The sequence below is a fragment of the Glandiceps talaboti genome, chromosome 11 (genome assembly GCF_964340395.1).
Source record: "Glandiceps talaboti chromosome 11, keGlaTala1.1, whole genome shotgun sequence".
Classification (NCBI taxonomy): domain Eukaryota; kingdom Metazoa; phylum Hemichordata; class Enteropneusta; family Spengelidae; genus Glandiceps; species Glandiceps talaboti.
In genome coordinates this window covers 3,814,546-3,835,895 of record NC_135559.1, presented here as the reverse complement: position 1 = coordinate 3,835,895, position 21,350 = coordinate 3,814,546, and the positions used below count along the sequence as shown (strand labels likewise).

The following is a 21,350-nucleotide window of genomic DNA, read 5'->3' as shown; positions in this document are numbered from 1 at the left end:
TAGTCTCTTACTTATGGATGAATAAGAGTTAAAGTTTTCATATGGATGGTCCAGGGTAGCTTGTTTTGTTTTGTTTTTGTTACAGAAAACTTTACTATGTTTTTCCACCAGAAAAAAATAATTTTAAAAAACCATAGATCAAGTCTGCATTGTAACTCAATAATTGTAAGAAAAAATCTAGAAAATTTGTAACAACCATAGCAAACTTATTACAGATTTTAGCAATTAATGAGTTACAAACATGTCTTCGTCTCTGTTGTTTCACTTTGTTTTTTTTCAAGTAGAAAAACAAAGTATAGTTGTTTTACAATTGATAATCGAAAATAAAAACTCACTTTTTATTGTCATCCATATTGTCACCTTGAAACTACAAGACTATGTTATTTACATACATCATTTATTTTTAATACCGATATTTACACCAGTTGGAACAGCACTGTGTCTCATATATATTCAAACACCATATAGCATTTTCAGTTTTTGGTTTTGCATCGCAAGTAACTTTTGTCCACACAAAATCATACCCAAAGATGTTGACAAAATACTTTTTATAGTGAAAATAGTTTTGTTACCATTGTTTTTGCTGCTATAAAACTTCATTAAAAGTACATATCAAGTTGCCAATAATTGAAGCAATCCAATTTTTTTTTCATCTTTCTAACTTATCAATTTTCTACATCGATGGTTATGAAATACAGTTGATTTCACTTTGACAGGGTTTGAAATTATTTATTTGCATAACTTGTATTGATAATCTATCATTTACAAGCGATTAGGAAAAGACATATTTTTTATTACCCTCTGGTAGTATTTTGATTGTTACAATGTACATAATTAATGGACTTTGTTGTAAATGCGATACCCTCGAAGGTGAATTAAATAAATAAAAAGTTATTATATGCATATAGCCATCACAAATATCAAATAAGCTCTATATAAATGTTAGTCATAAATATGTCATAAGTTATGCAATACCCTCGAAGGTGAATTAAATAAATAAAAAGTTATTATATGCATATAGCCATCAAAAATATCAAATAAGCTCTATATAAATGTTAGTCATAAATATAAAATAATACTATCAATATAATGTGTAATAAAGCTATAGGCTGCAGTAATGAAAATAAAGAAGTTTGAAAATTCACATAACTTGGAGGTAGAATATGCCTCAAGGATCAATTATGTTCCTATAAATTATAGTTTGTAAAACTTTGCCATAATAAAGCTTTTTTGTTCCTGAAAGAAATTTTTGGTGATCAATTTCTTGTTTTCAAGGAAATTGACAATCTTTTAATTTTCCCATAGAGTGAGCACAATATTTGGTGGCCATATTGGATTTTATTTTCCCATAGACTTAACACAGTATTTGGTGGCCATATTGGATTATATTTTCCCATAGACTTAACACAGTATTTGCTGGCCATATTGGATTCTATTTTCCCATAGACTTAACACAGTATTTGGTGGCCATATTGGATTCTATTTTCCCATAGACTTAACACAGTATTTGGTGGCCATATTGGATTCTAAAATGGCTTAAGTTTAATATCATGTGATCTATATTTGATAAATTTGCATGGTGACTCCTAATTTTTCTTCCTGGTTTTAACTGAACGTAGGTTGGAGTTTTGTTGAACAAAGAGGGTAATTGCAAAAGTGTAAAGAGTTTATTTCTGAGGTGCATTCTATGTCAACATGCAAACGTTTCAAACTTATTTCTGAGTCACACTCTGTGTTATTAGGGAAACTGCAAACTTGTTATATAGCTTGAGTAACCAGATCTTATCATCGCTTGTCATGTGGATATTATTTGCATTGAACATCAAAGGAGACGATCAGGATATCTAGAAATATCGTATTCAGTCAAACATAAGCTGTACAAATAATCTTCTGTTCATAGCACTTTTAAGAAGAAAGAAGGAATTCATTAAGTGTTTAATATCTCATTTCACATATTATTTCTAATGTATACTTGATAGTAAATGATTTTTAAAGATATAGTCACATACGTAAAATCTATCTGATTGGCCTAGATATTTTTCCCATCATTCTCAGCTAAAAATGGTGGCGCAAGGTAAAGAAATCTTGTAGTGTAATGCTTATCAGATTTCTATGTCTGTTATCAAATCCTGTGTTAGTTTCAAATCTTTTACATGTAACAACAACACTATTTAACTGCAAGAATTGTGAAGCTCAGTGTTTTTGCTATTAAAGGTTGGGGAACCCCGGTAACAGAAAGGGAGAAAGGGGTAAAAATGGTAGTGTTTCGATCCCCATAGTGTCTATGGTAATTCTGTTTGGGACCACAGGTAAAATGACATGGGAACTACTAGTGAACATGATTTCAACATTAGTAAAGGTTGGAAGAAAATTTGCCAAGAGAATTAGTCATGATATATTAATAATGCAAACAATGTTAAAGAACCTGAGAAGCTGACGTTATATCAGCAGATTATATCCATCATATTGTTAGGCAAGATTCCGAAAAAGTGTTTAATCTTCAGTGCTCCTGGTGATGATGACACAGAGAAGACATATAACAGATAGTGGCGGTGTGCTTTGTGTTATCCTAAAATGGACTGCCGTTTCAATCAGCTGCTGACTATGTCATTTTGAATACCTGGTTTATGAAAGTCTTTTACAATTAGATAGGCACATGCTATGTGTGTTTTCACACTAGATTCATTTCTTTACTGAAATTTTCCAAGTTAATGGTAGAGATTTCACTTGCAATTATTGGTGTTTATTCAAGTGTGAATCTCCTCGGAAGGAAGGGACTAAAAAGATTGATGGAGAACCAACCATTACCTGACATGTTGCCATGGCACGGATGTTTTACTTTGAGTAGCTGAGATGGTTAGAATATAATAAACTAGTGCCCAAAGTCTGCATGCATGGTGCTCTGCCTCTACAAATTCCGAGGTTAAACCTCTGAACTATATTAAAGAAAGATTCCTGAGAATATCTTTTGAATCAAGATGAAATGATAATTTGCCTGTCATGACAACATTAAAATTACAATGCCTCATCAGGTGAACTGCTTAACTTTTTTTGTTCCTTTGAATGCTGTTTTCCATTTTTTTTATCTGATGGGTACTTCTCAGGTTATTCACATGGATAGGATAGAGATTATTAGTAGGAAGTTAGAAAATGGTGGCCAGATATAAAATAAGATTGGTATCAGACGGCATTGATCACACTGCAATTGATATAGTGATTTCTGGAGCCTTTGCGTGCTTATAGTCACAATGTGTTCATTGTACAGGAATAAACCTTCACACAGTAATCACATCCTATCAGGTACCCACTAATATTACTGATGACCAAGGAATAAAATTTGGTTCAAAAAGTTATCAACAGGCTTCAGAATCAAATGAATAGTTTGGTAAATTTGAAAGGCTTTAATTGACAATGTGGTGATTACAAGCCGGCCTCTCTAACTGTCACATCATTATTGTAACATGTTTTCAGATTCATATTTAGATTAAAACTGGGATGTTACATTTAAAAGTTATTTTCTCAAAATTAAGGTTATGTAATTTTACTTTTCTGTTGAATCTTTGTTTAACCTTTATGTAATGTTGCCTTTAAGTAAAATTGAGATGAAGTCTTCTGAAATTGGAAAATAATAAGCATTTATGCTAAAGGATAGTCAAAGGTGAAAATTGCTTTTAAGTCTTATGAAGAAATTTAGTGTTTCATTTACCCTACGGATAGCCTTTGTATCAGGTCATAAAATTACTGATGAAATGTTCTAAAATTGAAAGATAATCATTGGTTATGCCAAAGGACAGTCAAAGGTGAAAATAGCTTTTAAGTGTAAAAAGGAGACATCAGTTTAAACTTTTTAATTTCAGTATTAGTATGTTATGGGATTCTAATATGGTACCCTAAGGATAAGACAATATCATCTCCAGTATCGATGTCTTATAAGACAATATCATCTCCAGTATCAATGTCTTATAAGACAATATCATCTCCGGTATCAATGTCTTATAAGAAAATATCATCTCCAGTATCAATGTCTTATAAGACAATATCATCTCCAGTATCAATATCATCTCCAGTATCAATGTCTTATAAGACAATATCATCTCTGGTATCAATGTCTTATAAGACAATATCATCTCCAGTATCAATGTCTTATAAGACAATATCATCTCCAGTATCAATGTCTTATAACTTATAAGACAATATCATCTCCAGTATCAATGTCTTATAAGACAATATCATCTCCAGTATCAATATCATCTCCAGTATCAATGTCTTGATTCAGTGTATTGGCGGCTCTACTTAGACCTAAAAGAAATGATTGTTTGGTTCCGGTTACCCAACCCCACCTAGCTTTTCACGGCCGACCCTGAAACTAAAATTTATCTACCCTTTATCTCAAATATCGAATCGTTCAGCTCTCAATTCAGTTATAATTTCCTGCATATTACTGTTCAAAGTTTAATGTAACAATCAATAAGTGTATTGATCAAACAGATATCACTCCACCAGTTCCAAATATCATATCCAGTACTTTACTCTTGTTTCTACTAGATGACAGTGGCTCTTTCTTACCACTTAAAGGTATCAAATGTGTGACCCCATCTGAGAAATAGCTTGAAGTGCTTTTGATAGTATTTGCACTTTATGTAATTGATTTTTGTTGCGATGCTACTTCACTGCATTGAGTTGTATTGAATAAGACAGTGTAGGACTCAAACAAAGTAAGATCCAGGAAATGATAATCTATAATATAAGATGGGAGCATTGATCATATCTTTATAGATTATGACAGACTATAAATGTATTCAATACATTTGAAAAGGCTACTAAAGTCTGTACGTGATAATTCACTGATAAGGAAGCGCACATTTTATAGGCATTCGTTCTGAAAATGTCAATGTTCAAACAACTTACACTCAAATATCAAACAAGAAATCACAAGTTTTCCTTTGCTTTACTTTGCTTTTCTTTGCCATGTAATTTGTTTTGCTCTGCATTGCTTTGTTTTGTTTTGCTTTGTTTTGTTTTGTTCTGCATTGCTTTGTGTTGTTTTGCTTTGCATTGCTTTGTTTTGTTTTTTGTTTTGCTCTGCTCTGCTCTGTATTGCTTTGTGTTGTTTTGCTTTGCATTGCTTTTTGTTTTGTTTTGTTTTGTTTTGTTTTGTTTTGTTCTGCATCTCTTTGTTTTGTTTTGTTCTGCATAGCTTTGTGTTGTTTTGCTTTGCATTGCTTTGTTTTGTTTTGTTTTGCTTTGTTTAGTTTTGCTCTGCATTGCTGTTTTGTTTTGCTCTCCATAGCTTTGTTTTGTTTTGCTCTGCTTTGTTTTGTTTTGTTTTGTTTTGCTTGGCATTGCTTTGTTTTGTTTTGCTCTGCATTGCTGTTTTGTTTTGTTTTGCTCTGCATTGCCTTGCTTTAGTTATATTTTACCTTTCTGTATTAATTATATTCTCTTGTACTTTGCTTTGCTTTGTTTTATTGCATTTTTTTGTTCAAATGATAAATTAAAAAAATCAAAACGTGTATCAGTAACTCACAATTAGACTAGGAAATGCTTTGGTTTATTAAAATAAATACATTGCAGAAAACTATAATTTTTACCCATAAAGGAATGATATTTTATATATATATCTTCAGATACTAGTATTTGTATCTGCCAAAGAAATTAAATATTTTGTTCTCTTCTTTTTGTTCCCAGCCACTGTGTGACAGGATTCTTCCTGATGGCGCTATTCCATGGAGGAACAACCTAACTGGAGCTATTGTGTCTGTGGAATGGGGATACGGAAAGGTATGTCTTAATACTGTATTGTATATACTGGTATTCATGTTATAGTAGAATAATGATACAGTGCATGGTTATATGTTTCTCCCTATGACTGCAATCCAGGAAAAAGAAGAATTTGATTCCAGGAAAAACAGAAATTAAATCATGGATAAAGCACATACCAACACATGGCAACTATCCGGGTAACAACAAACAGGTAAAATCCAGGCAAGAATGTCCGGGAAAAACCAGCAGTGACACCGAGACAAGGTTTGGTTGTGGAAAAAATATGTGATACTATAGTAATAAATAGTTCTAGTATCACAATCTAGGTTGTAATGAGTTTCACCTGTACAGGTTGACGGGCTTTGTCAAAACTATCCGTTTACTGGCTTTTAAGGCATTACTATTTATACTGTGTTTTATCGACATGATGAATATACTTATAATACGTGATACTGTTGGAAATAATTGTTCATGGTTCCAAGAATTAATTAGATAGTGTATTGTAATTACTTTGGAATGGTAAATTGGAAGCAATTGTGACATTTCAAACCTTGTTATACTGTTATGTGCTAGTAGTGTGATATTTGCTATCATATATCCTTGCAGTCAGATCTCAATTTAATGTTTTAATCTCATGCTTGTTCTGTCAATAAATTGCCCTATCAGCACACTTTGTTCAAATATAGTATAACATTAACAAGCAAATAAATATCTATATCACCCCTCACACTTATCTTTGATAAAACTGATTTAATAAATTTGGCCAAAATATTTTCTTTCTACGAGTCAAGGTGACCTAAGGGGCCTAGAGACTTGTAGTGAAAACCCTTAGGTCTTGAGTATTTTCTGGCTGAATGAAGAAAATATTGAAGAATAACATAATTATACCAGTGCCAGTAATATCAAAGAAAAGTCAGGGAAAGTAATGACAATTTTGAACGTTTTGACTCATATTTTGAACACAGCAGAACCAGTGATGTAGACACGTGTTGTCGTGACATAGATGCACGTCGTGACGTAGAACGACCAGAGTAAATATTCCATATATTTTGTTCTAAATGGCTCATGCATGGTATAAGGAGATTTATTTACTTATTAAACAGCAAAAATGGTTCTCCATTTTCGACATTTCCACTCACCCTTAAGATGAGAAACAGAAAGTTTCTTTGGCTTGGCCTTAGGTTGCATTGTACGTGGAGATTTTACCAACAAATGAAGTCTATTTTTGAGACATGAGAGATGAGAATGAAATGGGATCTTTTTCTTTACATAAAGGTTGTACCGCCCAATGATATAGCATGTACCTGAAGCATTGACGATCTTATCAAAACATTATTACGGGTGGTGGATACTTTGTGCAACATAACCTGAATGTAAATTTGTTGTTATCACTTCAAACTCATGGTATATGACCTGGCTGTGCTTGCTGTTGCCGCCAGTAACACTATTAGACTTTCATTATACAAAACATCAGTTGTTAGTATTACTGTATAGTGGACTTGCAGTCATGATAACTGAACTTTATTAATTACACAACTATACCTTTAGAGGGCATCAGTGGAATCATGATGGACGAATGGTTAGAGTGGCTGGCCGGAAATCTGCAGGTTGCAGATTCGAGCCCCATCACTGCCATTTGTTTCTGAGTGGATATAAAGTCCTTGGGCAAGATTTGAACCATGACGGTGCCTCAGGCAACCCAGCTGTATAATTGGGGACCTGGTAGGATAGAGGTTGCAATGTGAATGCTTTAATCCTATGCACTTGCAATATAGGCTGCAATGGATTGTATGCTCCCCAGGGAGTTGAGGAAGTAAAAAGGACTGTTGTGCCGATATGGATCCATGCCAGGGGTATTAATTGTAAAGTGCTTTGAGCACAAAGTGGGAAAGCTAAACTTTGTTCAGTGTATAAACAAGAAATCACAAAGAGCTATTTAAAAATCTTAATAGCAATTTGTGCTTTTTTTATGATTTTTATAAAAGAAAATTGTCTAATATTTGTACAAAACCTTTAACCAATATATACAACATACTTTTGATAACCAGAGCTTTTGACTGCAAACAGTCTAATATGTATTTGACAATAAATTACAAATAAATATTTATGGCTAAATGTAGTGTGTATGTCAGAAATAAAAGTCTTAAAGCAGAGCAACACACACACATGCACACACATACACACACGCACTTGCACACACACACACACATACATACACGCTCGCACGCGTACTAAGAAAATTTAGCCAGTAACTATATCTTATATCTAATCGAGGATAGTCAAACGAAATGTTGTTTCTGAGCAGAAATTTACACGATTTCTGATTTCTGTTACCCCAACTAGACTTTGACATTATCAGAGTCTAATTTAACATTGTGGGTAAAATCACTCTTGGTGATTGGGATGTAACACATCATGTTTGCCAGTAAACAAAAACAAGTTTATCCTTAAAACATGTACATGTATATCAGATAACCAGTAAACTTCAAAATTTTGTTGTTACTTGGGTTTAATATTATAACTTAAACCCATTTGCAGGAAAATTCATGAGTCATATCCCTGCCTGTACCATAAACATTTTCGAGTTAAAATGGTCACTGAATACACTGTTAAAACACAATGAGAAATAAAGCTCAAAAGATTGTTGATTTCCAATTTTGAAATGGTGGACAAAATTGACAACATTTTGAGTTACTTGAATAATATCGATATTCAGGCAAATTGGCTTTACTGATTGGGGCACATTAACTTTAATCAAAATTGTTTAACATTCCATTAGTGTTTTGATAAATTAATTGTAGGCATTTCACTTTTGACAATTCTGCCCTTTTAAGTGTTATTAATGTAGTCAATGTTCTATAATATGTGAAAGGTTTGTGAAGTACTGAATATTATTCTAGATTGCCATACATGATTGCTGTAACAGTTATTCGTATACTGTGTTTTTGTATATTGTTATTATTGTGGTCTTCATGAACTCAATTTGTGATCATGTGTACATGTTGTCATGGGAACCAATGTCACTGATCATGTGTGATAGTTGATGAATAATTATATATGAACAGAGAGATAAACATAAACTTGCAAACAAAGGATGCTAAAATTAGCAGTTTGACAAGGTAAATAACTCAAAGATACGAAGTTCTTGATCTTTGAAATGTCAGGAAAATGAGTGCAGAACACATTGAATACTAAAACCAACATGGTTCCCTTTTATGGTAAAACTTAACAGCAAAGACTCCTGGGAATAATACCTCGTACAGAAAATGGTTCAAAACACATTAGAGGGCCTATATATTTATAGACAGGAGCTATTACATGTATGTGTGACCTTATAGGCTTCTTTGTAAAGTTCAGGTTTTCACAAATTGCCATTTGCTGTAATTGTTATTAATGAGTATAAATATTACAGCATAGCAGTCTACTTAATATTATAAGATTAAAAGTATATATGACACTTTTGTTAATTTCACTTTCAGATGTGAGAAAGCAATCAAAAAATGGTTTATTCATCATTCCGATTGGGATCAACTGACAAAGCATTGACAGATTAACAGACATTAACTTACAAATGGCCCTAAAAGTAGACGTGATAAGAGACATGCAGCAGTAAGAGAGGCTGCCAAGATAATGTCAGAAGTGAAGATGGTATTCACATCCATCTCATCGTCAATGTGCAATAACTATGAAACTACATCTCGTGCATACACAATATAGTGGATGCCAATGTACTTGACTAACTGTCTCATGTTTCAGTAGACTGTTTTGTCATATCAGTTGTAACAAATTGACTAATAAGGTTTCAGTTTAGGTTATGTTTCTTTTCTTCAAGTTGTTGAAAGATGAAAACAAGTCTTCATAGAAGACATATACCCCTTCAAATGTGACTGAATGGAGACTTGATTTAAAAGAAATTCGTGGAAACAAATAAATACCTCAAAGGTGTCTGTGATAATGCAGGGAATTGATAAATTTCAGTAATTCAACCTGAAGATCCAGGTCTAGGTCAAAGGTCAGTGTCTAAAAAGAAACTTTAAACCTGACAACATAGGGGTAGACACGTTAATGTAGTCTCCATTTATAAATGTTTTTGTGTTAATTGGTAAATCATGATTGTTCACTACAAATATGGCTGCCATTGAATAAAAACTGATATGAGCACCAAAATAATGCATGTGTATGTTTATCTGGCTCTGCATTATCTATAGACATGATCTAAAAGACATTAGCGACACATAATTGCTACAAAGTGTCTGCAATACGTAAGTAATAGCTTAATTTTGATGATCTATGAATAGAGTATATGATTGAAGTTGTTCAGTTATGCAGTATTACATGTAGCGATTGTTCACTAGAAATATGGCTGCCATTGAATAAAAACTGATATGAGCACCAAAATAATGCATGTGTATGTTTATCTGGCTCTGCATTATCTATAGACATGATCTAAAAGACATTAGCCACACATAATTGCTACAAAGTGTCTATATGTAAGTAATAGCTTAATTTTGATGGTCTATGAATAGAGTCTATGATTGAAGTTGTTCAGTTATGCAGTATTACATATAGTGATTGTTTACTAGAAATATGGCTGTTCAGTAAAAACTACATGAGCACCAAAAACAACACCTATGTTAAGTTCCTTTCTTCAATATTACTTGTAAACATGATTTAAAAGAAATTGACTATATGTAAACACTACAATGTGTCTGTGATAAGCAGGAATTGTCTCTGACAGTCAAGGTGAAAGGTTGAGGTCTCCAAAGATAGCTCACATCTGATAATATAGAGTAGACACTTTAATGGAATCTCTATATAGTACAATTTTTGAGTAATGCAGTAAATAATGACTTTTAACTACAAATATGGCAACCATGCAGTCAAATTTGCATATATCAAAAAATAAATTGACGTGCATATTTCCCACATGATATGCCACCTTTGTGCCAGGTTTGAAAGAAAGCGGATATTGCATGTCTTAGAAATGACGTAGACTATGGATGGATGGATGGATGGATGGAGCCCATTGTAATAGCACCCCCTTTTGGGGTTAACAAAGAATATACACAATGTAGCTATATCATATACTCTCTGTCAACATACATTGACTTCTGTCTTCTGTTACAGTTGACTGTTTTGTCACATGTCAGTGGCTACATATGTGCTCACAATTTATGTAATAAGCATCTAAATTATCTAGAGCTATTCTGAATGCATTAAATTTCTTTATGACAGTGGAACGTCGAGTGTAAAATCTTCAAGTAAAAAAAAAATCACAATCAGGTAAACATGTGCTTGAGTGGTAGTTTGTTATTTCTTTCCTTAGAAAGTAGAATTTACAAAAGGTCAAGTCCTTCACTAAAGGCTAGATGTAGAGCATACTTTAAGAAGTTTTGAAGAATGCGATCATGCAGCCAGTCATCTTATAAAGAAGATCTCGTTCAAGAGATTGCTAGAGTAGCGTGCCTGAATGAGCCATTGTATATGACAGACGTAATAACACTCTACATCTTGAATAAATTACAGTTCTTCAGGAAGTCTTATCATAGAAAATTTTCCACAGATGTGGAGATAATTAATTGACCAGATTATTCTTTTCACAGGCACGAACTGAAAGACTATTTTATAGGAAACTTTTCCTTTCAGAGTCCAGCAGAATGAATCGAGCTACATCAGGCAAAAAAAGGTTGCATGACAACTCTTGCAGATTTCTTTTTAAGTTTCATGAAAATCAGACCTTCTGCTAGGCTATAATAGTAAGGTTCTTTAGCATTTAATGGTAGGGTATTAATATGCAGCTTATAGTTAGGTTGGAGGCATGCAATGTATAATTGCCCTTCCTTCGTAACCCCTGAATATTTCCAACTGGGGTATCCTGTGGTGAGAATGTTAAGGCAGCGATTTCATACCAGACTTCATAGGATGATCATGCTATATAAACCTAAAGCTAACAAACAAGCTTAAACTAGAATAATACCCTGCTTTAACATCCCTGAGATAAATTTCAAAGTTTTTTGATGAAGTGGTCTGATACTGACTTTAATACTTTACATCAGTCCTGATGAAATAAAAGTGTAATAAACTTTTGAAACAGAATGTTGAATGTACGGAATCAGATAAAGGAATAGAGTAGGTGGTAAAATGTAAATGGCAACTAGAACTGTGGGCACATATTATACCATTTAAAAGTAGACTTCTGAATGTAATGAATGTGGTAAAACTAATGTTATTTAATAATTTGATACTGTCTCACTTTTATCAATCCAATTAACTTAAAACAGTGTAGTAATCTTTTGGAACAGAATGTTGAATCTCTTGAATCAGGTAAACTTGTCATACTTGATGGTCTAGATGAATCAATCAGTTTTATTTCTATCTTATTCTTACATACCGCAGTGGTAGAGTAGGTCGTAAAAATATATTTAACATCTAAAGCTACAGCATGCGACCTTTTAAAATAGAAATCATTGAATTCAGATATATCAGTCTATAGTTGATGGGTTAGATAAGTTTGATCAATTATCTGGTTATGTTCTTGTTGATATAATGCATTCCTAATAAATTTGTTAAGAAACATGGACTGCTTATCGATAGCGCAATGTTGAAAGCAATTCTTTAAGATAAGAATTTAATCTTTTACAGCTCAGACTGTACTTTGATATAAACGTTCAAAAAGGGAATGTTAAGATATTGAATTCAGATATACCAATCTTCAGCTGATAATTTAGGTGACTTTCATCAATAATTTAATATTCTGTTTCAAATGGTCCAATGTTATAGTTTTAGTTGTTATCTATATTTTCACCACCTACGCTACCATTACGTTAAATTAATCTAAACCATCAAGTATGACAAATTTATCAAATTTCCATATAATCAACTTTCCATTCGTTCATTTTAACTATGTGAAAAGTTCAACTTGTGATTTTTATTAAAGGTCTCCTCAACATTTCAAAAATGGTACACTACATCTATTGTTTTTACCTTCCAATATCTTAATTCCATAAGCACATTTATAATTAAAGCAAAGAAAGGTACACTATTAAAATTCTGCATGGTTTCATGGACAGTGTGCCCAGTAAGCCATTCCGACATGCCACTGACACACAATTTCCAGTGATGCACCAGAATTTGGTGTTAATTCCCCCATCTCTTATTATGTGATGACTCACAAGTAATCCCAGTTTTTCTCATTTTGACTCACAACAACACATTTTGGCTGTCATTAGAGGACACTCTGGTCATGGACATATATTCTATCAACTTGATCAATCAGCGAAATCCTCCATTCAAATTATTACCTATCCAGGGATGAATTCCTTTATAGTGTTTCTACAATTCAATGATTACCAGTTGTAAATTTATAACTACCAGCTGAACCAGTCAGTTAAATCCAACACAAGAAAGACTTTAAAATCTGAGTAGTCTAATTTAATAAATCATCAACTAAGCTATGAGGCAATTCAAAGAAATGAATATGTTTACATGATGTATTACATGTACATACTAATACCGTTCAAGAAGTAATATTTTAGATGAGAATATTATGAAATCTTTGGAACATATAATACATACTACAACTGTCGACATCAGACTGTGGACAAATGGAACTTGTTACAAACAGGTAGAGTAAACAACTGAATTGGATTAATAACATGTGGCACAGCATGTTGGAAGTACACAGACTTGTATAACATTCCATCATTTGATAAGAACCATTTTATGGCCACTTTACAAAATAGTTCACCGCAAACAAATTCCAGTTGTCCTGGCATTTCATGAACATGTATGTTAAGAGGCTATACAACTGTTCTTATCAAGCCATATTGGTGTGTAATACAAGTCTCTGCTGTTCCAACATGCTGTGTCATGTGTTATTAATCCAATTCATTTGTTTACTTTCCCGATTTGTAACAGGTTACTTTCGTCCATGGTCTGATGTCTGCAGTTGTAATTAGATGGTTTGTATGAAATAAATTGATTCATATCTCATACATGTATTAATAATGGCAGTTTAAGAAACTAATTTAATACAGAAGTAATCTAATAATAGTATTCAGTTACATGTATACAGTAATCTATGTCACCAGTCACACTTTTAGAAGAAATAAGTAAGTTCTAGATAGTTAAAATCAAGTCTAAGAAAGTGTAGCTGGAAGCTGCAACTGTTAAAGCCTTTTGAAAGGGGATTTTAGATATGTGCTGTAAGGTATTAGTCATTTAATATCTTACATCTAGTTAATTAATGCTTTATATTTGTATCTTATCTATGTAGAATGAAATGATAAGCTGTGTAACGATATTACATACTGTATTAAATAAGCCTTCCAGAGAGTATTAGGTATTAACTCCAGTGGGGGATTATAATAACTCATAGACAAAACTTTTCAATCAGGATGTTAGGTTCAGTTCTTTTCATGTTGCCCTGTATAATATTGCTGGTAGTCTAGATAAATGTGAAACTTAAAAGTTGTGTAAGGACTGTCTTTGACTGTGTACAAAGTTTGTAAAAGTTTGTTTCCTTTGTTGATAGGATGAACCTTTGTTGATGACATATTGGATTTCATTTCTATATAAATTTGAGGGTGGGGATGGGGGTGGGAGATGGGGGTTGAGGAAAAGCCTAGGATTTCAGTAAAGAGAACATATTTTGATTCCTCAACCTCAGCTGTGAGGTCATTCTGGAACTTTCCTCTTCATAAAATGGGTTAATAAGTAAATCATAAGGTATGGCTGTACATGAAGACTGCCATCAAGATACTTCCTTTCCAGTGAGCTATTTCCTGTCCTTCCATTCAAAGAGGTTATATATGGTCACATATGCAGGTTCAACCTGTTTTGTACAGCTGTGTTGCATGTCAAATAATCCTGTTCAAGTATCCTTCTGTCAAATAACACATGGGGTTTCCAGTTATTGTCTCGAGTTGGTGATTAATACTTAATCTTGACTTTGCATAGTTCAAAGCTACATCTTGTCGCCATGGATTTCAATCATTTTGAGATGCCAGACTCAGTGGCTTTTACCATCAAATTAGCTTGTGCTAATTGTCAAGTTCGTCTGTATGTACCTATGTTTATATATATATTTTTGAACATAAAAAAGCAAGAACAAACATATATTATTAAACTAAAGAAAAGAAAACTGACATTGATGAACTCAATAAATCTATAAATATCTGAACACTGTGACTAAATTTCCCCATGTTCACATCTAGCATCATGAGGGCAGCAAAATATTTTATTTTACTCTCACAAATCATCTAAGCAGTATATATCTTTATGCTTTGTTAAGCACTTTGTCAGTAGATAATGTGAAAATAATTGTCCAATAACATGTTCATCGTGACTTTTGTGAATTTCCCTTTTTATACATACACAAACAAATACCACAAAAACCTGTTATGCCCATGACAAATATCCAGAATATCAATCCATTATTAAAAGTCAATTTTCATTATTGCATCAAAAAACGAGACTTGAATAATTCATAAAGGAATTACCAGTTAATGTTTTCTTGGAACTGTCAGTGTGTCTCCTGCTTTAAAACTAACAGACCTTAACAAGGTAACTTTAAACACATAGATATTGGTAATCAAAAGATTTAACTGTGTGGAGCTAATAAGTGGAGAATTACTGAACAAGTTTGCTTTACATGTATAAGTTACAAATCATGTAACTCTAGCTAAATAAATGGATCTAAGGGTCTGGTGTACCACTTTAACAATTGTTGATCCTAGCTTTATAAAATAAATTTCTCTTTTTGAAGGGATAAGAAAGTTTTTCTTATACTTTAATTTGTTAAAGAAAGAGTACATAAATGATGGTTTGGGCTTAACCAGGAATGAATGATCGACCAAGAATAAACACTTTCAATATTCTGGAGTTTCAATGAAAGAAACTCATCCCAAGGTCTTTAGATGCACATGTCCATTCTTTATTTTTGATATAAACTTGGTAGGGATATAATCATTGACATTGTTAGGAAGCTGCTTTGAATTTCAAACAAACTGCAGTAGCCAGAAGTACACTTGTATCACGAAAGTCTTGACTTGCATAGTTAGAGTTAGTTCAAGCTAGAAACATGATTTCTATACAACTGATACACACTTTATTATGCAGGAGATTATGTTTATAAATGTTGCATTAACTAGCAATCTCCTTGTAAACTACTAAAATTAAATTATAAAGTTTCAGTTAGGTGGTACAGATTTTATTTTGTCTCGCAACCTATTGCACAAACAAAATAGAGACACAGATGTGTGCATACTCATAAAATGTTACATTTATCTCACTGTGAAAACAAATAAGCAGGTTTGTGTTTCAATCTTCCATGTCTCACGGGACAATAGCTAAAAATACATTGTGCTGCCTAATTGAAATTCTTTAATACTCTCCTAATTTTGGTTGTACATTCAAGAGGTGAAAAATCTTTTCTTGATAGCTGTAAATGAAAATCCTGTGAAATATTACAAATAATTATGATCATTCAATACTTCTTATTCAATATGAAGTCTAGGGAAATCATACATACAATAGGTACTCCTAGAATTACGACATCATTGTTCAGTTTATAATCAGACAGCTTCAAAAGATTTCTAAAGGTCATACTTACATTAAAAAAAGTCACTTAAAGTCATATATTATGAGGGCTGTACAATCTTTCATGAGTTATTTTGTTGGATTCATTATCTCTAAGTAGTAAATATGAATTTCAATTAGATTATTACATTTCTGTTCCAGAAATGTGTAACACTTATAAGAATTTTTAAGATAGTTGATTTCACATGTTTTTAATGTAAAGACTAAGGGTGCTTAGAACAAGTAGTGGACTAGTTGTGACTTTTTAACATATAGTAACATTACAGGAAAAAAATACTTCCATTGCCATGTGACTGTTATTTGTAAAAGTAACATTCTTTACTAGCCTAGAGGCAATATATCTATTAAAATTATGGTGAAAAGTATAGTAAGAGATATGTGGTGATAAAATATATATTGTTAAAGACTTGTAACTTTTATTTGTATTATATAGTCATTAGAGTGTATACATTTTCATGGACTTGTGACTGTTATTTGTAATAACAACTTTATAGTAGATATAGTTTCACTGACTTTTAATATGTCTTATTTGTAATAATAACATTCTAGTACCTAATATTTCCATCAACTTATGATTGCAGTATGTAATTTGTAACAGTAACATTATAGTAAACAGATTTTCATGGACTTGTGACTGTTATTTATAATATTACCATTCTAGTGAAATATTTCTATGAGCCTTGAGGCAATACACACATGGTGAAAAGTATAGAGAAAGATGTGATGATTAAATTGTGAAATGATGGACTTGTCAGTGATATTACTAATACATATTTGTGTCAGCCAAGAGGCAATACATATACAGTACATGTATGGTGAAAAGGTTACTTTTGTGAGGGAGATGGTGAAATAAATAGTGAACTCAGTGATGTACTTGTGACATAATATGATTCTCACTGATTTATAAGTGTAAGCCTGGGAGGAATTACTCAGACTAGAACTCATCAGATCCGTCAAATATAAGATTCCACAGCAATGGAATGGTCTCTTGCTATATAGATAGTGTCATGTTGTTGGAGATAATACCCTAATAGCATTCTGTGAATGTCAAATACCACATTTATAGATGAAATCACTAGACAACGATTCTTGTACAGTTGTTGCCATCACACTTTATTGATGTTGTCATGAAACAGGAAACTGTATTCTGAATTAACAAACAGTTTAAATCGATGGTCTTATTTGTGTGTTTGATGCACTGTTCAATACTTGCTGTCTTCCTTGAGTGCATAACCTTAGTGCTACAATATATGTCTTTTATAGTATTTAAAATTGCAGGCCCTCAAATTTCAAAACGAAGGACTCCAAAATGAATCAGTCTCTTTGATGTGGTATTCCATGCGTGGTGTGTTCATTGAGTGCATAATCTTAGGGTTGCATATTGGTTTCTGATGACGCCCCCAGTACTTACAGTGTACAAATTTCAAAAGGAGGAAGTCTCCAAATTGAATTATGTCATAGTGCCTTCTGTAATTTAGGAGCAAAGTTCATTTCAGTTGATATTTTAAAGTAAATTTGTATGCAGAATTGTGATTATGCATTCCCACGTGTTTTCTTTATCTGTATAGTCCTAAATTATACTGTTTCTGTGCGTAGGTTGGGTGTATATGGTAATGTAACAGGTTTACTCTGCATGATTGCATGGATGCATGCACGGCGCTATTTGATAAATTTGATATTTAAAATTTACCAACTGTACTGTTATACACATGTTATTGTAGATGTAATGTGTTTAGAAAAAAATCAGACTTTTGTTTGGTAATGAAAATGTAGCTTTGTTTACATATCTGAAGTATGATTTCCATATTTGCAAATAGATCAGTTTCTGAAACTTGTAGTCAGTGTTGGAAAGATGTGGCCATCCATAACTGAAATGTTAAAATGAAATGCATTCAAGTTTGTCTTTGAGTTTCTATACACACTGTAGGCTTTATGTTGTTTGTTCAAAATTAATTTGCAAGTATTCTCAAATGATTCCACTCTGGTATGAATTATATTTATGTGTTTGTTTGTTTGTTTGTTTGTTTGTTTGTTTGGTTATTTGTTTGGTAGTTTTTAATTAATCAATTAATTATTACTAATTTATCCATTTATCTATATTTTTCTATCTTTATGATAGCTAACACATATACATGTAGTGACACTAACAGCGTTTGTGTGGTATGGTGGTGTAAATTTCATATGATATATAGAAATTACTTGAATAAAAAAGATGGCTTTGTGATATTCTGTGCAATGCATTGATAACAAATAACCACACATTCAAAAAAATATTTCATTTGACTTTAATGGGTTGATGCATTGAACAAACCAAAAACTGTTCACAAAGGCTGCTGTCAGATGTGATTGACAGCAAGATCCTAACTTCTGCAATTCCACATTCTTCCCTTACAAAGCTATAGGGGATTTCATTTCTGAAAGTCTCTGTGGATATGTTGTAGAACTTGAGATAAATTGATCTATGTGACCTGAAGTAAGACAAGAAAGACCGATAAAACCAATGAAACTCCCTTGATTGTCAGGTGTCATGTCAAACTTTCCAACAACTGATATCTTTCAGGCTCACAAGATCTCTTAACATCAGTGAAAATGATAAAATCAAAAAAAGATATGTTATCAGATTTTGACTGTGTGGTCCATAAGGCATTCTTAAGGGTTTATTGCTAATGAAAATTTCTAATTTGTATGTATGTCAGAGGTTTGGCAAGTCTCACTGCTAAAAGTAGTCTGTAAATTACTAGACAGAACAGTGTTCATGTGTTGATTTGTCACATGCATTAAAAGCAAGGTGCCATTATTGGTTTGATCTTGGAATTACAATGAACTATAAGTAAAGTCTAGTGGCTTTTACATTTTGTCTAAAAAGTGACGTAAAGTTGAAAAATGGTTTCATAGTCGTGCGTGCCATCCTAATAATTGAAAATACAAGTCAGATATGTACAGGATGTGGAGTGCCTATCAATTTAGAGAAATTGAATGCTTGAATATCGTGAAATGTTTTCAAATTACAAAAGCATGCTGTGACCTTTAGTTTGTAAATTCTCCATTCATCTGATTTATTGCTTACAAAGAAATGTTAAATGTCATCTTTCAATCTGCATTTTAAAAATATTTGTTGTTTACAAAGGAACTTTTTTAATCAGTCTCCATCATTTATACTTTTTGTTTTAATACATAGGTACTTTTTAATGTCATGAATGCAAGATTTTTCAATCTTCATATCTTTGACATTTTTTGTTTACAAATAAATGTAAATTATTATATGTATATGACAACTTTCAATCTTAATCGTTTAAATATTTTTGTGCTCAACTAACAAGTCGTGATTTTCAGATATTCATTAAGTACAATATACAGTATATCTTCCTTCCATTAAAGTATTCTTGAGTTGCTTTGTTAAAAGTCACTGATTTTAATTTTCCTAGGCTTGTCTGAGAATAAATGTGTGCTAAAAAGAAAAATATGTACTGTGAAATACTACAGGCACTTGCAAGTGTTGTAAAATCTCTTGAGGGAAAAACATTGATAGTGAAAAATGATTTCGAACTGAGACGTCTGGGTATTATTTTCATAGGTTTTTCTGAGACTAACAGTGGGCTGAAAACAAAAATCTATATTGAGGCACTGGCAAGGGTCTTGAAATATGTCGAGAAAAGCATTCTTGTTTGTGAAAGTAATGAGATATGTGAAAATTATAAATTGATATGTGGACCTTGGTAAACATTGCTAAAGTGATAATCAATACTCATGCAAATGTCTTGAAGTGACCTTGTCCATGAAGTTAATAGTCAACTCAAAACCCTTGTGGTTTAACATGTAGATATGAGTATAATGAATATTTTATACAATCGCTATGCTGACAGGGCTTGAAATTAACTTTTTTCTTTGGTAGTCCTATAGTGGGCTACCAATTTCTGAAATTGGTTGCCCAAGGATTGTGACCTGTAGTCCGATATTCCTGAACTGAAAACAGATTTCCTCTATTGGAAATATGTGTGTTATTAAAATACTTTCATGTCCATAAATCTTCCATCTTCATCACATAATCAGTGGTAGCCTGACAGTGGGCTACCGGCTGTAAATTATGGTAGACTCATGACAAGAATTGGTAGTCTGTGGGCATGAGACTATTGCTAATTTCAAGCCCTGTTTAACTGTAATCAAACACAGGGTTTTTTAGAAATTGTTCTTTAGGGTTATACTAATTCCAAGTAGGTGTAAAATAATTCAGTCTGCACATATGGCAGCTGAAATAGACCACATACTGTACATCTGTGCCTTGTCATTTATGGAAATAAAACCACAATTATTACGAAGTGTCTATATAAGACTCTTTCATTTTACATTACAAGTTTTGCAGCTGTTATTTAGAGATGGCTGTGATCAGAATGTTATGGTGGACAATTAAAACTGGCTTTGAAGGTGCCGAAAAGTCTTCTCTTTATCACTATATCAAACTGACATACATACAAAACCAATTATAGCAGATACCTCTGGTGCAGGTTCATGCTGTGTTCTTATCAGTTTGTTATATCTGTGAAAGTTAGTTATAGTATCATGTACATACTTTCACAGACATAAACAAACTGATAAAAGCGTTGCTGATGTTTTTTGGAACAGCTACAATTGTTGTATTTTAGGTACATGCATACTATAGCTCTTACATTATTGCTTTGGAAATGTATTAGTCTGTACAATAAGGACAGTATATTTCATTAGAGTCCTCCTAACATGACGACTTAATTGGCAAAATTAAATAGAATAACTGCTTTATATAGTGAGAGGTGTTCTTTGTAGAGTGCGTGCATAGTTAGTTTTGGGACAAGAAAAGTTTAGTTTTAATTGCCGTCTTGGTATATATCAGGATAACTGAACCTTAGATCTAGCAACCATGTTTAATTCATTTATAACCCGGAAAAGTGACGGGTTAGGTACTGTTAGTCCATTAATCCATATCATGTCTCCTGGCATGTATTATAATATAATTC

At 32.5% G+C, this 21,350-nt stretch overlaps 1 protein-coding gene across 1 annotated transcript in view; it reads left to right on the top strand.

Annotated features, from left to right (window-relative positions):
• The window catches only part of LOC144442277 (uncharacterized), a 113,496-nt gene that overhangs the window by 48,129 nt on the left and 44,017 nt on the right, over positions 1-21,350 (top strand). Inside the window, exon 2 of the mRNA XM_078131579.1 lies at positions 5,689-5,781. Coding sequence (XP_077987705.1) covers positions 5,689-5,781 — 93 coding nt within the window. The remainder of the gene's footprint in view (positions 1-5,688; positions 5,782-21,350) is intronic.